Source organism: Dreissena polymorpha, chromosome 12, assembly GCF_020536995.1.
Source record: "Dreissena polymorpha isolate Duluth1 chromosome 12, UMN_Dpol_1.0, whole genome shotgun sequence".
Taxonomy (NCBI): Eukaryota; Metazoa; Mollusca; class Bivalvia; order Myida; family Dreissenidae; genus Dreissena; species Dreissena polymorpha.
This window is the reverse complement of record NC_068366.1, coordinates 58,888,043-58,906,664: the sequence shown is the minus strand read 5'-3', so window position 1 is coordinate 58,906,664 and position 18,622 is coordinate 58,888,043. Positions and strand designations below refer to the sequence as shown.

Here is an 18,622-nt window from a genome sequence, read left to right as displayed (position 1 = left end):
AGCCAGCTTGCACGTTCTCTGTTGTGGACATCCGTGTTAGTGCTAGCTTGCACGTCATCTGTTGTGGACATTCGTGTTAGAGCCAGCTTGCACATCCTCTGTTGTGGATATCCGTGTTAGTGCTAGCTTGCACGTAATCTGTTGTGGACATCCGTGTTAGAGCCAGCTTGCACGTCATATGTTTAGGACATCAGTCAGAGATAGCCTGCATGTTATTTACTTGTGGACATTAATGATTAGAGTGAGAGCCAGCAATGACAATCTCTGTTGTGGATATCTGTCTTAGAGCCAGCTTGCACGTCATCCGTTGTGGACATCTCTTTATGATTTTACTCTTTGCTTAGATTGACACTGTGACTTTAGTGTAATACGTTGCAACCTTAAGCTTTTCCTATTGTTGAATAAAAATATTGTGTCATCAAAATATATTGTGTTGGATAATTTGTATGTCGAGTCGTATTGTTTGGTCATTACAAATTATCAAGTTATGTTAAGACAAGAAAAAGCTCATCTTTCATCATGTATTTATATTAAAATTCTTGAATGTTAGTGAAGGTACAGTTCATATAATTAAAAGCAATTGTAATAGGAGTGCTTGTGTTTCATTGCACAATGAATACCATCTTGTCTTTATGCTGACATATATAACGGAGAAATAGTAAACTGTCGTTTTTATATGCTATGGGATTGTATATCAAGACTTGTATGTTCAGATGAAAAAAATTCCATAATTTTTATCTTTATATTTTATTCCTGCTAAATGGTTGATGCAATAAAGTTAAGTCTTTAATGACTTGTGTTTCTTGTAATAAGATTTGTAAGCAAATTTGGCTGTAGTATTAGATGCATGCTGTACAAGATACTGTAAATCAACATTATATTGTTTGAGTATGAATAGATAATTTAAGTTGCACAGCCATTAATTTTGCCTTCCACCATCTCCGATTTTGGTTAAAAAGTTGCAAGTTACTTGCATTAGTATGAACATCGGTTCTATTAAAGCCAGGCTGTATTGATAAAAGAAAAAGATAATTTGGTTTCATGGGGATTCAAACCAGGGTCTTCTAGAGTAAACTTCTTTACCACTGTGACATTCTTTGAAATGAAATAATTACATACTAAATTTATAGGTGCTATGGCACTTTGATTGGAACCGAAGTCTTAAAATAACTTAAGTATAATTGCTGTTGTGTTATTAACCTTTTCCTGCTCTGAGGCAATTTTAAAATGGCTACATGCAAACTTCATAAAACCAGAACAGCCTGTAAGTAAATCGCAATCTGTTCAGGTTGTTTGCTGCTCATCAGTATCCTTGGGTTAGAAACAAATCCTTTAAAACTTTTATCTAGTAAGAAAGGTCTTAAATTAAATTGATTCTCGAATACGTCTTCGTTTGTTTTTGAGTGGTGCAGGGTTAAATGTCTCATTTTGTTTTTGATTATCTTTGGTTTATTGAACATATATGAGCCTTGCTCTGTGAAAAAGGGGTTTAATGCATGTGCGTTAAGTATCGTCCGTGATTAGCCTGTGCGGTCTGCACAGGCTAATCTGGAGTGCACATGCATTAAACCCCTTTTTCACAGAGCTGGCTCATTTGTTTTAGACCGTGCATTCAAATAATACAATTTAAATCTGAATCTTTCATTTAGTTGCAATACCATACAGCTTACTATGCTTGCAGTTTTAGTGAAAACACGAACTTTGAATTAAAGTAGCATATGCATGTGTATTACACAATAAATAAACTTCCACTTTATTCCATACACTTTTTTTCGAATCTGTGACATTATGTTGGAAAATTCTGTCAAAGCTTTTTTTTTGCAAATTCATCAAACATAAATTGGTAACCTTGGGTAACCCAAAGGAATCCAAATTTTACTAGCCATAGACTTTCCCAAATGCAATTGTTCCTGAGAAGTATTTTTCTCTTGAAGGTGGAAAAACTCCTAAGCAATGCCTGTTTGGGCTAATGGTTGGGCTAACGCGTGTAACATCCATTGACAAATTATCAAATATACATAGAAATGTGATTGTTTACAAAATGGATCATGATATAACATGATGCAGTATTTTGTACTATATCAAATAAAATGTTGCTGAAAACAATAGAATATTCAAATTAGGAACATTTTATTCTGTTAATAATACTATCTTTCAAACAATACAAATCAATAAAGCATGCTTAACAATAGCAGAACTTTTTGACTTTAAATTATATTTTCCACTCTTTACCTTAACAAAATTCATAGTCCCACCAACACCATCAGGTTATGACTTCCAATTATTTATCAACTATTAAGCATGAACACAGGCACAAATATCGCAGTAGGGAAGTCATATCACTTGTCAACTCATCACAGTTCCAGGGCAATAGCACGCCTCTTCTCCTCTGCTTTTCGGTGGGCCTGACCATTTCCAACTGCCTCGGGGGCATATGTCTATCTGATGTGTCAACTTCAGGTTCTGTGTCTGACTCTTGCAGCAGAATGAAATTGTGAAGGACACAACAAGCAAAGATGACTAGCAACATCTCCACTAGCATGTTCAAGTATTTTGGCCGCCTAAAGGTGCATTTCAAGAGACCGATTTCCCGTTAAACATAAACTCTTAGATGAATGGCACTTGTTGAATTTCTCTCGCAAATGGTACAAATGTTCATTGCCTCGATACAGAACAAGCAGATTTTTGTCAGGTGGTATGCTGAAACCTCGAGAACATGGTACTCATTCCGAAGATTTTCAATTTAATGCGCTACTGAGCTGTTTATATATACATGGGCATCATGCACAGAACTTGGCCATCCAGCGCATATGTCCAATCATTTCAACTTACTGTCACAGACTGCTTGAAGAACTAAACTATCGATAAACAAGGACCTATGCTCGGATGTTGGAGCAGGACATGCACTGTGGGTTCCATCAACAGCCCCTACAACGCCAGGCATTCCACATAGTTGATGAAATCCATCGGCAATGGTCTTCAGCTCATGAAGAGATTCTGGAAATCTAATGTACTGCTCCATCATTGCTGACAAGACTCTACATGTTGAAATGACTGTGAGATGTAAAGTCCCTGAAATTAAAACAGTATATGTGTAATTCATGCTAGAGTTTAGCAATTTTATTTATGCTTGATTGCATTGAAATCCTTAGGCTTATTTAGACATTCTAGAGTCGGTTTTTGGGGAATAATCAGTACTTGGAATATATGAAGATGAAGGGTTTCTCATAAACAGGGTTGAAACAAAAACGTTCCCATCACTAGGCGGGCACCATATCCACTACGCCAGCCTGACAAAGTATTGAGTAAATGACGTGAAGCTTCTAAGTTTTGTCTCATTTGATTGTTAATAATGTAACAGATTGCAAACTTAATTACAGTATTTTTCATAAATACTCCTTCAGCTTTTTATTCATATATGAAGGTTAGGGCCACTTCCTGCGAGGCTAACAAAAAACCATATTCGCAATAGGCATGACTTCTTCACATAAAATTTACCTTTGCTTATTCCAAATCAGTCAGCCTCGCTCCTGTATGAATCTTGGTTACCAAGCAACAACAAGTTGCCAATATCCTTTTGTCAACAGACATTGTGCGCTCGCGTACCATACATGGGGTCACAGTTTCACAGGATTCCTACAAAATAAATGATTTTTTCATGCATACATTCAAAATACAAGTTATTTTAAAAGAATGTGTAGGTACCTCAATTCCCTATACATGTACATAACTTTTATATTATAATATAAATTACAAAATATTTAACAGATATTTAACAAAAATAAACATGATTCATCAAATTAATCATAAATGAATAATAGACCAGTTTCACAATATTTACACTGATATTATTTTTAGATATCACGTGACGCGTCAAATTTCAGAATGAGGCTGAACGTGCAACTGAATTTTCTTTTGGTATGCAAATTGCGTTGAATATCAAGATTTTAATGCGTACTGACACTGGTTACAATAAAGTCAAACATATGCATACAGACATAAATTGATAACATCTAAATAATAATTCAACGACATAATATTTAGTACTATTAGTGCATATTAATAAATTTTGTTTAATCTTAAAATATGAGTTACCCATAAGAATCAGAGTAAATGTGGTCTAAAGACTAAACATCCATTAATGCACAAATCAAATGTTAATTTTCTAATACATTTAGTTAGTTTTCTTTTACAGTGAATGACAATATTGTAGAATCATTAAATACATAAGAAAAAAAACGAACTTGGTGCAAATTTATGTATATTGGAATCTCTATATAAGTGATTATGTGTCATAAATATACAGCATTTTATATCATAAATCCTTATAGTTTGTATTTTTCGGGAACATTATTTAACCCAGTACGTTGTGATCGAACAAAACAAGCGTGTTTTTATTACTTTGTTCCGTACGCTACCGTACACACTGTGTAAGACAAGGTAATGAGGGAGTGTTATTTTTAGGGTACCCGCTAAATATGTTAATGTTTAGCATTACATTTTTGAAGTATTAAAAATACATAGGTATAAAGCACTTAATAATTATGATAAAACTGGCTAATATCTATACAGTATTATTTTCTGACAATCTGTTTGGAAAGATGACTTTCAATGTTGACAATATCTTTTATGTTCAATAAAAGCAACAATAAAGTATTTGGCGTTAAATTATTCCAAGAAATCACTACCCAATTCTACAACCATGAGAAGACATGGTCACATGGAGGTGCCATTGTGTATAAAAAGCAGATATATGCAACCTGTGGTTTATGACATCACGTTGTTATTTAGTATTTGTCTGCACAGTATCTGATCATAATGAGGTTTATATGGGTTTGTGCTGAATACAGCGGCATTTAAACACAAGATCTATCAATAAACAAAATAATTGACTGATCGCCCTAATAATGCGCAAACAAAGAGTGTTAGATAATCCAATATGTTTTAGACTGTATATTTACACACACTAAGTATTGAAAGCCATACCTGGAGTGTCAGAATTTGTGCCAAAAAATTGAATACAAACAAGTACTTTAATAAAGAAAATGTATGTCATATATTGGCACTTAAAATGGAAAGTATATATTAAGTAATTAACGGCTATTTCTGACGAAGTCAACTTGTTTTGGCAATATCATTAAGTCGCCCAAAAGCAGAGCGATGTTGCGATGCACTATTAGAAATCTCTACACGTTAAGCCTCATTCTGGACTTCTGCGAGTCATTTGACTACGCGCTATTGGCTTATTGTGAAAAGGGTCTATTTACTTCTAAATACTTTAAAGAAGTGGATTTTCCATCACTACAGCGGCTGCGCTTTCTTAAAGGAAGTTTGGGAGTAAAAAAGATCTACTCCAAGTTTTTGTCACAAAAAACTTCCAACATACAACACTTTCAAGTAGAGAATTAGCCGCATTTAGTGAATGATTTAGAAACATGATTTAAATCACATGTAATAGCTATTGAAAAGTTAAGCTATCCAGTTATTCTTGCTGCAATGTGGATAAGAATAATACAAACCAATAGCTGACAAACCTGATATCAGTTATATGTTGACCTTTAAAGTCGAAATTGAGACCTGTTATCTGTCTGTATAGAGTGGCACAATTTGTTTGGCATATCTTCAACCATTATGGGCAACACACACCTACAAAATTTATAAATAAGATATAAAAAAATAAACTAATAATTTTATTTATTAACTTATGACAAAATGTTTTAATCTATGTCAGCTATAACGAAACTAAAAACGGATTCGAAACAATACCTTATTTTAATTAATATGTTGAAAACAAAAATAAATTTACTGTTGTGACGTATCCAGTACGGTACGGGCGGGTATGGTAAGTACGGGTTTTACCCTCACTCTTGCGGAAGTGGGGTATACAAATTGCTTTTAACGGTCTCTTACGATCCAGCACTAGACGAAGCAAGACGTGTCCTCAGGAATAGGTATATCCCAAGCCCTGGCCTGTTTCTACAGTGTAATAGTTATAATACCACTAGGTTTACTTTATTGGCGACGAGGTACAATTGGAAGTTACTGTGTACAGTCGGTTTTAATAATTATTTTTCACTTTTTTTCCAGAACATCCGGTTAGGTACGTTTTGAAAAGTGGGTGGGGAAATTGTGGGTTTGAAAATAATTAGTTGATTGTACAGCAGTTTCAAGTTGGGGGTTAAGGTTTAACACTGTAGTAAGGAGTATCGGTGTAATTAATTAATTAATTACACGGATTTAAGTAGCCAGGGAGTCTGTCAACAGTATTAAAGGGACAGTGTTGGGAAAATTGTAGAGAAATAAGTAAAGCCAAGATAGTTAAATATTTGGTCTATTTGTTTAAGCTGTGTCTTTTAGTCACGCTGAAACCATTTAACTGTCAAGCTGTGTCTTATAGTCACGCTTGGTCAGTGTATTTGTGAGGTCTTAGTCTGTCTAGCAAACCGTTTAATTTTCAAGCTGTGTCTTATAGTCACGCTTGGTCAGTGTATTTGTGAGGTCTTAGTCTGTCTAGCAAACCGTTTAATTTTCAAGCTGTGTCTTATAGTCACGCTTGGTCAGTGTATTTGTGAGGTCTAGCAAACCATTTAATTGTCAAGCTGTGTCTTATATTCACGCTTGGTCAGAGTATTGGTGACTGATAGTGCAAAGGTAAAAACCTTAGTGTCCGTAAAGGTGACCGGAGGCTGTGAAGTCCTACATCCTAATATCCTTTTACGTATCCTTTCTTAAAAAAACATTGTTTGGGTAATATTAATTTTTTATTGCAATTAAAGTAATTTACACTCTATTGAATATTTTGGTTTGGTAGTTCAATAAATAAAACAGTAGTAACATTGTTTTTGTGTGTTGGTTACATTTAATTGGCCCTGCACTTGTTTCTTCAATAAAAATGTCTATCAACGTGAATACGGCATCGGTGCTAGAATTTATGCAAATTCCGGGAGTCGGTGAGAAAACTGCTACCCTTATTGTGGAATTGAGCTCTTCGTATGGGTACGTCACCAAAGAAGTGCTGCATTTAGCCTTGCGAGGCAAGATGACGTCAGAAGTGTTAGCCATGTTGGACTTTTCTGAGCCAAAGCCTGCATCTCGAAATTTGATGGATTTTGAAGGCTGGTCTATGCATGAAGATCTGAATGCAATGGCTGCAGCACTCCCTTCATGTCCTGTGCGCTTGAACCCCATACCTGCGTCTACGAGTACAAGACTATCGGTATTATACACACAGTCGTCATGGATAACCACGACTGCCCCAATAATGTCCTCGTGGGCGAATCCGCCATACAGTAAGGTATCATGGCCTGGTTTGTTGACACAGACTAAACCAATGGTTCGTCATTACAGTCCTGTGAAGTTTGAAGATGACCAGGGTCAACGTTCGTGTACGGGTAGTTCAAGAACCAGCTCATGTTCTCCGGTTCGGACAAGTTTACAGGTCTCAAAGACACGGAAATCCATTGGTAAGGAGGAGTCATCGGACCATGAATATGGGAAATTAGGGAAGTCTAGCTCTCGCAGTGCTGAACAGTACCCAACACCTAGTTCTAGAAAACATCGGGACAGTGAACAAAGTGATGCGGGTGGACCACAGAAGCGGACAACCGGAAGTGAAAGTAAAAATACTGCAGGTGGTAGGTCTTATAGAATACCATCTCCAAGTAGATCACATTCATCAAGTGACAGCAGAGAGTCTAAAAGCCACCGGAAGGGGACAACCGGAAGTGCAAGTAAAACTACTGCAGGGGGTAGGTTGTATCGATCACCATCCCACAGTAGGTCAAGGTCACCAGAAGACAGAAAAGGTTCTTCACGCAACCGGAAGCGGACAACCGGAAGTGCACGCAAAAGTACTGCAGGTGGTTGGTCTTCTAGATCACCATCTTTCAGTAGGTCAAGGTCACAGGAAGACAGAAGAGAATTTTCACGTAACCGGAAACGGACAACCGGAAGTAGGAAAAGAACAATTGCAGGTGGTAGGTCTTTTATATCACCATCATCCAGTGGATCACAGTCACCAGAAGATAAAAGAAGGTCTTCACGTAGTATTCGGAAGTCTAAGACTTATAGCGACAAAGAGCACCGGAAGTCAACAACAAGAGATGGAAGCAAAGATAATGGAAGGACTTATAGTTCTCCATTATTATCATCTAAAAACCGATCGACAGTTACACCCAGGACAAACGGACGACAATCAAGAAGTCAAAAAGTAAATGTGCATAGATCGTCGTCCAGTTCTGATTCAGATGGAAGTGTAATACCACGTAGATGTCCCTCAGTACACATGAAAAGTAAAAGGAACACAAGAAGGGCACATTCACGTCGGTCATCAAGCTCAGACTCCGAATCGAGGTCAAGGTCACATAAAGAAAGAGGTTATTCTCACAAACGTAGCTCTCGAAGACAGGGTGATCCTCGAAAACATCCGAAGGCGTTGCGTTATGATGGGAAAACCAGTTGGCTATCCTTTAAGCGAAAGTTTGAAAGTTTTCAAAGGGTGATGAATTGGTCGGAAGACGAATGTAAAGATTATCTGTTGTGGAGTTTAGAGGGCAAGGCTCTTGACTTCTTCACTATTACTACAACAGAAAATGAACGCTATTCATTTCGTCGTTTAATGAAGTCCTTGGAGTCTCGTTTCGGTACCAAGGAACTTCGTGAGACATCGAAAGCTAAGTTCCGTCAGGCTGTTCAAGGGCATGAGGAGTCGCTGGAAGACTGGGCTGACCGTGTTTTTACTTTAGCCACACCAGCGTTTACGGACCTTCCAGAAGACCATATGCGGTTAGAAGCGATTTCCCGGTTTTGCCAGGGTTGTAATGACAGAGAGGCAGCCAAGCATGCTTGTTTAGAAAATCCTTTAAGCATGGAAGAAGCTCTCGACCTGGTTAAACAGCACCAATACATATCGCTGGCTGTAGATGGCAAAAAGAACAGACGGGGCCGAGAAGACGTTTCAGTAAACGTGGTGCAGGCATCTTCAGAAGCAAAGACAGAAGAGCTTATAGCATCTGCTTTGAAAGAATTTGCCAAGAAAATGAACATTGCCCCGCCTTCAGCCGTGGTAAGAGAGACACAGCCTGGTTGGAAGCCACAAAGATGGGGGCCTTCAGCCGGGGTAAAGGAGACACAGCCTGGTGGGAAGCCACAAAGATGGGGGCCATGTTTTCACTGTGGAAGGATGGGTCACCGGAAGAGAGATTGTATACAATTTCAGGAATTGTTGAAGAAAAAAGGATATAAGCCCGAACGTTTAAACGACAAGGGGCTGGACGGGAAGACCACACGTCCGAGCCCACAAAAGTGAAGACTGATGGTCTACCAGAAAGGTCGGTTGGGAAGAGAGAGATAGGGGCGACTTCTAATGGCAGGGTCTGTGACTCGCCAAAGGTTTTCAAGAAATCCCAACAGATGATATCTCAGCAAAAACACCAACAACATCAAAGTATAAAGAGCGTTGATGTTCCTAAACGACCAGTTAACTGTGGACCACAAGTGAATCAATCAGCTGTTACAGATTCATGCGGTAGGGTCTTTGACTCGCCAAACATGTTAGAAGTACCAAAACAGGCTGAGGAGGGGAGTAGTTCGAATAGCTCACAGTATACTCCGCCAGTTTCAGTAAGAATTCCTGTAGGTGGGGCCTGTGGCTCGCCTACACGGAAAGAGCAAATGCAGAAGGATCCAGTGAGTCAACAGGAAGTACAGTCCAGTTTGAGTCAAAGCGATGACGGTAAAGATAAGGAGTCCACTGAGCAGGGGACAAGCTCCGGAGGGCCAAGTGACTCAATAAAAATATGCCGGGTACAGGCAGGTTCTTCTGTAGTGCAAATCACGGTTGGTGATTTATTACTGAATGCAAAGTTGGATTCGGGGGCAGAAATTACGATTCTTTCTTCAAGAATGTATGATAAGTTGAAGAAAGCTCCGAAAAAGGTCCAAGATGTAGTAATGCAGATGGCTGACGCAGAAACGGCTCTTAAAGGGTTCATAACAGCACCTATAAGTATGAAATTGGGCAGCCGTTGCTTCAAATAAAGGATTTATGTGGCTCCAATCGTCGATGAAATGCTTTTAGGGCATGACATTTTGCATCATCTAGGAGTATTGTTAGATATGCAATCAGACACGTTGATACTGGATGGGGAAAGAATACCAGTTAGCTCTAGTTTCAAAGAAGGGAAGCCGACGGTGGCTAGAGTGATGCTGAAAAAGAGAGTGGTGGTGCCACCTTATTCGGTGGTACGCTTGCCTTGTACGTTAGATGCACCCATGCCCAGTGACTACGTTGTCGAATCGTTGGGGACACTTAAAGTTCTGATGCCAAGGACAGTTATGGCAGCCAACATGGATCCATTGGTGTGTTTCATCAATGTTAAAGAGACTTTTGCAACATTGAGGAAGAACACGTTGATTGCAATGGCTTGTGAGGTATTTAGATACCTTGAAGGGTCACAGGAACCTGATGTTTCTTATAGTAACTCAGGTTTAAATGTCTCCGCAGTAAGTGAGAACCAGTTAGGGGAGATGAAGACATCTTGTTATCAGCTCCCAACACCAGAAACAGATGGGAAATCTAAAACTAGCCTTCCAGAACATCTTAAAGGCCTTTATGAGTCATCCATTACATGCCTCAATGAAGAACAAAGCCAGAAATTGTATGCATGCTTATCGGAATATCAAGATGTCTTTGCACAAGATGATTTCGATTTGGGAACTTTTACGGGAATCGACCACAAAATCGATACCGGAGATGCAAAGCCAATTATGCAGCGCATGAGACGAACACCGGCTTGTTTTATAAATGAGGAAGAAGGGCATTTAAGAAAAATGCTAGATGCAGGCGTTATTCAAGAGTCTGTTTCTGATTGGCCGTCATCACCAGTTCTCATACGGAAAAGAGATGGTTCGGTCCGGTGGTGTATCGACTACAGAGCCTTGAATGATGTGACTATTAAAGATACATTTCCATTACCGTTGATTGAGGATTGCCTAGACACCCTTGCGGGAAACCTGTGGTTTTCAAAATTGGATGCAAATTCCGCTTATTGGCAGGTTCTGGTCAATCCTGAAGATCGAAAGAAGACTGCGTTTGTGACCAAATATGGGTTGTTTGAACATGTGCGTATGGGTTTTGGAATGAGCAATTCTCCCGCCACATTTTCCCGGGTTATCAACCTGGTGTTGCGTGGGCTGACATGGAAGACGGTGCTTGCGTTCCTAGATGATGTCCTGGTCCTAGGTCAAGATTTTGATAGTCATTTGAGAAACTTGATAGACACTTTACGTCGATTCAGACAACACGGTTTAAAGTTGAAGCCCCGGAAATGTATTCTCTTTCAACGGGAAGTGGAGTTTTTGGGCCGGACAGTTACCAGTAACCAGCTGAAGATGACCTCAAAAGATATACAGACAGTTGCGGAGTGGCCCGTTCCAGTTTCATCGAAAGATGTAGAAAGGTTCCTTGGATTGGCTAATTACCATCGTTCATTTGTTAAGGACTTTGCACAATTGGCTCAACCTTTATACAATTTAACAGGAAAGAATAAATTTCGGTGGAATGAGGAAGAACAAGAGTCTTTTGAGGCATTAAAGAAGGCACTTACTCATCCGCCAGTATTGAGCCTTCCAAACAGTAAAGATCCATTTATTTTGGATACAGATGCTTCAGACGTGGCCATTGGTGCTGAACTTATCCAGTTGCAAAACGGGGAAGAAAGAGTTATTGCTTATAGCAGTCTGTCTTTAACCCCAGAACAGCGAAAGTATTGCACAACCCGAAAGGAACTATTGAGCATTGTAAGATTTACCAGTCATTTTCGGTATTATTTGCTGGGGCAAATGTTTACAGTGCGAACAGATCATTCCAGTCTGACGTGGTTACTGAAGTTCAAGGATCCCCAAGGACAGTTGGCTAGATGGATTAAAGAGTTGTCCCAATACCACATGGTTATTCAACATCGGCCGGGTAAGAAACACGGCAATGCAGACAGTTTATCCCGAAGGCCTGATGATCTGGTTCCCTGTTCGTTTTACGTAGCGGGTATTCGTCCAGAGCACTTGCCATGTGGGGGTTGTCATTACTGCAAACGTGCGGATGAGCAATGGGGTAGTTTCACTGAAAATGTGGATGATGCAGTTAATTTGTCAAATTTCACAAATAACCAGGTGAAGAAGGTTTTGGTGGAAACTGTATCAAGTACAAGTTCCAGTTTCAGTGCGCAAGTAAATGACAATGGTTTAGTCCATAATGAGGATTTAGGATTGAGTGAGGCTCATTTTGATATCATCAACGTGAGTGATCAGTGCATTAAAGTGTGTAATGTAAAGGTGATGCAAGAAAGTACTGCAGAAATACCTACGTGTTGGGGTTTTACCCTGGAAGAACTACAGGTTTAGCAGAGTAAGGATAAAGATTTGACCATTATTATCGAGTGGCTGTTAAAGGGCAAAGAGCCTGATGAAGGAATTTTATTCCTCGCCAGTCCAGAAGCCAAGTACTACTGGGTGAATAAAGAACTGTTCCAGTTATCGGATGGTGTGTTGTTTAAACAGAAACTGAGCAGTAAAGATCTGGAACTAGTGGTACCCAACAGCCTTCAAGAACAAACGTTGGTGTGGCATCACGATATACCATCATCAGGTCATCAAGGTGTGGCTAGAACTAAAGCAAAGTCGAAGGAAAAGTTCTTTTGGGTAAGATTGTCCAAGGACACTGAAACCTTTGTGCTAACCTGTCCCGTGTGCAATAAGAATAAGAAGAACCCTCACTACGGGAGGGTCCCAATTACTATGTATCAGGCTGGAGCCCCGATGGAGAGAGTGCACATTGATTTCATTGGCCCATTACCCAAGACCAAGCGAGGAAATGAACACTGCCTGATGATGGTAGATCAATTCACGAAATGGGTGGAATGCATACCATTACCCTCACAGAAAGCGGAAATAACTGTTCGGGCAGCAGTCGACGAGTTTTTCTCTCGATTTGGGTTCCCTTTACAGTTGTTCTCTGATCAGGGGCGTAATTTCGAAAGTAAACTGTTTGAAGCATTGTGTAAAGCACTTCATATCCATAAGGCAAGAACTACACCTTATAGGCCTTCTGCAAATGGACAAGTGGAACGCTTTAACAGGACATTGATGGATGCTGTGAGGTGTTTTTTGGGGAAATCTCAAATGAAATGGGATCTGCATGTGCAACAGATAGCTGGAGCAATTAGAGCCTCAGTTAACAGGAGTACTGGTTTTACCCCAAATATGCTCATGTTGGGCCGAGAAGTTACTACCCCAGCACAACTCATGTTTCCAAATGTGCATGATAAACATGAGGATTGTGAAACTTACGTGGCAGATTTTGTTAAAACCATGAAAGAAGCTCATGCGTCAGCTAGGTCCACATTGGGGACTTCTCAGAAACGCATGAAGCACTATTATGATCTACGGATCTTACAGCGCCCATATTCAGAAGGAGATGTAATATATCTTTTAGATACTACAACTCTGAAGGGCAAGGCTCGTAAAATGTGCCCAGCGGTTATCGTTAAGAAGTTGTCGGCTTACCTGTATGAGGTACGTTTGCGCAATTCTGTATCGATAGTAAACCACGATAGGATGATGCCATGTAGAGATCGGAGTCTCCCAGAATGGATTGCCAAAATTAAAAGGGGAGAGACATCCGGAACTCCAGAACAAGAAAGTGAAGTGGATAATAAAGAGTACTGTGTTTGCAGGAAGCCGTATAGCGGTAGATTCATGATTCAGTGTGATTTCTGTGAGGAGTGGTATCATGGATCATGTGTCAATGTAACGGCGACAGAGGCGCTTGAAATAGATAAATACAAGTGCAGGGCCTGTAAACAAAAATGTTAAGATGCTAATTTAGAATTTCTGTTTCAGATTCTATCAGCAGATATGGCATCAGCTAAATCTACTAAAGATTTTCTGTTGGTAGCTGAAGACTACCTTAGTCGTGGTCAGGTGTATAGACCGGCAGGAGAGTTTGTCAAGAAACTGGCATTGTGTCCAAGTTGTTGTGGGGAAAAAAAGGAAGTGGAGCTTTTATTGGGAGTGGTCAGCCGGATGGTAGCTCTGGTGAAATAACAGTCAAACAAGCCTGGACGGCGGAACGTAAAGCCTAACACCGCTTGGCTGAAGGAAACTGCACAGTCACTAGAGACGTACCAGCTGGTCGGCCGTGATTGGATAAGTTCTCACGTATGGAAGCTCCCATCATTACCTCCACCCAAACAGCAGGAATATGATCCAACTAGGGGACAGAGGGATATCCGATACCCAAAAGTAGCAGAATTGTTACAGGCACCGGGGGAGGATGAAGTCTTGGACTATGAGGATTTGGATGAGGAAAAGTTGTTGGCCTCACCCGTTAACAGTAACAGTACAGCAGGAAGTCCTCGTAGGTCGCCTCGACTCCTGAAATCTGCCTCTCATACTCCTGAAATAAGGAAAGCTCCCACAAGTACGGAGGCCAAGCCCATGGAAGAGGAAACGGTGGTGACTTGTAGTCCGACCGCGGATCTCCCTACGGAGGCCCAGTCCATGGAAGTTGACGGCACGGTTGTGACTGGTAGTCCACCCAAGGACCGTACTTCTGAATTGCAGGACACAACAGCGGTGAGGGCTTGTAGCTCCACCCTGGATGTTTCAAGAATGTCAACTCTCCAGAAAGAGAAAGTGCAAGTGGCAAGTTCAGAAGGGGCTTCTAGCTCTTCTGAGGACCGGTCTCGATTTCAGTCGGCGGGTGCGCGTCCGAAGACTTATAGTCGTCGCGATGTGGAGGAGCCCGTTCGCCATGTACCGATGAAGAACCCGGAGTACTCTGTACGGACATCACTCCAGACAGGTGCAAGGTCAGAAGGGGCTTATAGCTCTTCTGAGGATCGGCCTCATCGGGTCCAGTGGGCGGACTCACGTCCGAAGATTTATAGTCATCGGGATGTGGAGCCTGCTCGTACAGTAAAGATAAAAAACCCGGAGTACCCAGTGGGGATTTTGAAAAGGAATTTTCCGGTAGGAAAGGGAGAAGAGTTGGTAAATTCCATGCCAGTGCTTAAAAGGGTTAAGACCTGCGATCTCCTTGCCCACGCCAAAGAGAAGGCTGAAGAGCGCCGGGAGGGGGAGAAGAAACGTAGGAATCGCGGGATGGAAAAGACATGCTGGGTGCCGGGTTGTATGGAGAGGGCGAAGTATTTAAAAGCCCATGCTTTTATTGTGCACATCCCTTCCATATTCAGCGAAACGCTGGATTCTACTGATGAGCGATTACTCAGAGGGAGGAGGAGTGCACTTAGTCAGGCGGGAAGATGGCTTTTAGGTAAACCAGTTACGCTGGATGAGTTGGTGGCGTTTGTTGTGGTGCAGAAGATGCTGAGCACACTGGACAACACATCAATCTCGGAGCGGCAGGAGGCAGCTATGAAGGAGTTTTGTAAATTCCTTCATGAGCCTATTCCAGAGAAAGTTACCTTGGTACCGTGCAACTCTGTTGGTGCGCTACTGCACTGGAAGGTCTTGTTACTCCTTGCAGCTAGTTTATCAGAGGAAGAGAGGGCCTATTGGGTACTTAACTTCCAGGCCCCTGAAGATGCACAGCCGGTTGCCGAGGCCATACCAATCCAGCCTAAGTATCCTGAAGCGTTTGACGCCCATTACCACCTTGACAGGACACTGTACAGGTTACAACTTCAGCAAGGGGGAATGCAGGACATGATGGATGCAGTTCCGGTAGAGGAGAGTAGGCGAACATCCCTTGTAGGGGGCGTCTCTATCTACTGTGACCCAGAAACCTACCCGACGGATCAGCACCTGCGTGATTTGCCGCAATACATCTCCGTTGGGGTGGGTATCCATCCACGTCATGCGCGTTATAGCGTTGTTCGGGTTAATCAGGCAGTGGGAAGGTTCCAGAACCTGTTAGCGAATCCTCGCGTGGCGGTTTTTGGGGAGGTTGGACTTGATCACTCAGAGCCCATGAAGTACTGGGCATATCAAGTCGAGATGTTGGAGAAGATGTTACCGTTCTTGGAAGATAGACATGTGCTAGTGATTCACTGCCGTGGAATGGAGGGGGATTGCGGTACAGAAGCGTTTCTCTTGCTCCTCCATGTCCTGAAGAGGTATGTGCGGATGCATCATCCGATACATCTGCATTGCTTCACTGGCAACAGGTATGTCCAGGATCGGTGGCTAGAGAGGTTCCTAGGGACATACTTTGGGTTCACTAACAAGGTGAGGACATTCTCTCCGGACCAGATCGCGGCACTACAAAATGTCGAAGATAGTCGCCTTCTCCTGGAGACGGATGCTCCTTATTTTCCAGCACCTGGATCCAGAGTATCGTCACCCAGCCAGATATCCACAGTGGCCGAGGCGGTGGCAGCACTTCGAGGAACTACTGTGGAACATGTGTTGGAAATCTCCGTGGCCAATGGGAAACATCTGTACCAGTCCCAGTAGAGGTCAGTCAGGCTTTAAGCTCACTGGTCCTCATTTAGCGGGTTCCAGCTGGGTTTATAACTCGCCGGATACTTACAGTGTGAAGAATTAAGCCTTCTCCAAGAAAACACTTCATCTATTGGTTTCCAGCTGGGTTTATAACTCGCCGGATACTGACAGTTTGAAGAATTAAGCCTTCTCCAAGAAAACACTTCATCTATTGGTTTCCAGCTGGGTTTATAACTCGCTGGGTATTTATCCAATCCAGTAAAGTAGCAGTCATTGGGTCTGTGGCTCATGACTGAAAAAGCAACAAAATCCAAGCAGTTGCGACCAAGAAGACGGCCAGAAGTAGGGCTAAGAGCTCTAATTGGGAAAATCCTGACCACGGACTAAGGTAGTGAAAAGCAGTACTTGTGAGAAACCCGCATCTGGTAGAGGGACCATCTCTGTGGAGCGACTTGTAGTTGCTGACCCCCTCATGCAGATAACCCCCAGTCTTGGTAAGGTCCTTTTTTCATAAAGTTGGGGGGAGTGTTGTGACGTATCCAGTACGGTACGGGCGGGTATGGTAAGTACGGGTTTTACCCTCACTCTTGCGGAAGTGGGGTATACAAATTGCTTTTCACGGTCTCTTACGATCCAGCACTAGACGAAGCAAGACGTGTCCTCAGGAATAGGTATATCCCAAGCCCTGGCCTGTTTCTACAGTGTAATAGTTATAATACCACTAGGTTTACTTTATTATTAATATATTGACGTTCAATTGAACAAAATTTTATTATACAAGACACAAGTACATAACATTACAATAAGTTATTATTTGAGTCGGCTTCTGAGAAAACTGGGCTTAATGCATGTGAGTAAAGTGTCATCCCAGATTAGCCTGTGCGGTCCGCACAGGCTAATCAGGGATGACACTTTCCGCCTAAACTTGATTTTCGGTAAGGAGGGACTTTCTTGAAACTAAAAATACCATTAAAGCGGAAAGTGTCATCCCTGATTAGCATGTGCGGACTGCACAGGCTCATCTGGGACGACACTTTATGCGCATGCATTAAGCCCAGTTTTCTCAGAACGCGGCTCATTTAATTAACAATTGTCAACATTATGCATATTATCGGATAGTTTTACACACTATTAAATATGTACAAATACCAACCTGGTAATACGTGTAAATAATCGTATGCAATATAGTTATTGATCCCAATCTGATCTATTTCCGAATTATCTGCAAATCCATCGAGTAGAAACAGTAACCATGCAATTCGCTCCGCCATCTTGAAACGTTATACTTACTGATTGTGTTGCATTTGTTAGAACGTTTCTGATTGGTTATTTCTAAGTATCGGATCCAATCAAAATTTTCGGATAACTAGGGATTCTAACACCTAACAACCCGAGATTTGTAAAGTAATTCAATGCTTAATTTTCGCGGACGATATTTGTGTTCCGCGCTTTTTGGATCTGGTATTTACTGGATCTTCTCTCTTTAATAGTCTTCTTAAAATAGCATTCTACAATCTCCGCGCGATTTTATACGCTACTATTTGTACAGAGTAGATAATATTAAGGTTCCGCGCGATTAATTAAGCCCGCTTTTTCTACAGGGTTGAAAGATATATGTTCCGACTGAAAATATATGAAAGTTCCGCGCTATTTAGATTTCGATTTGTATGTAGCGTTTTATGGCCATGCATTGGTTTTTCGCGGAAAGTGAAAGTTCCGCGAAAAATGAAAAACCCCGATATTTACTATATAAGTATATGTATTTTAGCGGGGGTCCCCTTTGGCTTTCCATATTTACTATCCAAAAGGTTTACAAAACCAACCAAACCGAAAGTGAAACTGGATTCATTACGTTTCGTGATGTAAACACTAAATATTTGTTCAGATTGGATAGTTATGCAATACAGACTATCATTGCCGATTGTTACGGAATCCGGATAGGGCCAAGTTGAGTGTCGCGTGACGACCTTCGAGGTCGACAAACGACATTCAAGCGACATTCTCTCGACGCTCTCTCGACGCACGACAAATCAATCGACAGTCAAAATTTTGAGTGTCGCATATCACGCTGGGTTTTAGAAAAAAAAATCGCAGAAAATCTTGACTGTCGACAGATTTGTCGCGCGTCGTATTGAGCGTCGAGAGAATATCGTGTCGACCT

The 18,622-nt window shown here is 41.2% G+C and overlaps 1 protein-coding gene across 1 annotated transcript in view; it reads left to right on the top strand.

The window, feature by feature from the left end:
• Positions 1-5,914: 5,914 nt before the first annotated feature.
• Positions 5,915-18,622, top strand: part of LOC127854240 (uncharacterized) — a 22,686-nt gene continuing 9,978 nt past the window's right edge. Inside the window, exons 1-2 of the mRNA XM_052389257.1 lie at positions 5,915-5,951; positions 13,897-16,955. Of these exons, the coding sequence (XP_052245217.1) occupies positions 14,494-16,473 (1,980 nt within the window). The 5' untranslated portion in view covers positions 5,915-5,951; positions 13,897-14,493 and the 3' untranslated portion in view covers positions 16,474-16,955. The remainder of the gene's footprint in view (positions 5,952-13,896; positions 16,956-18,622) is intronic.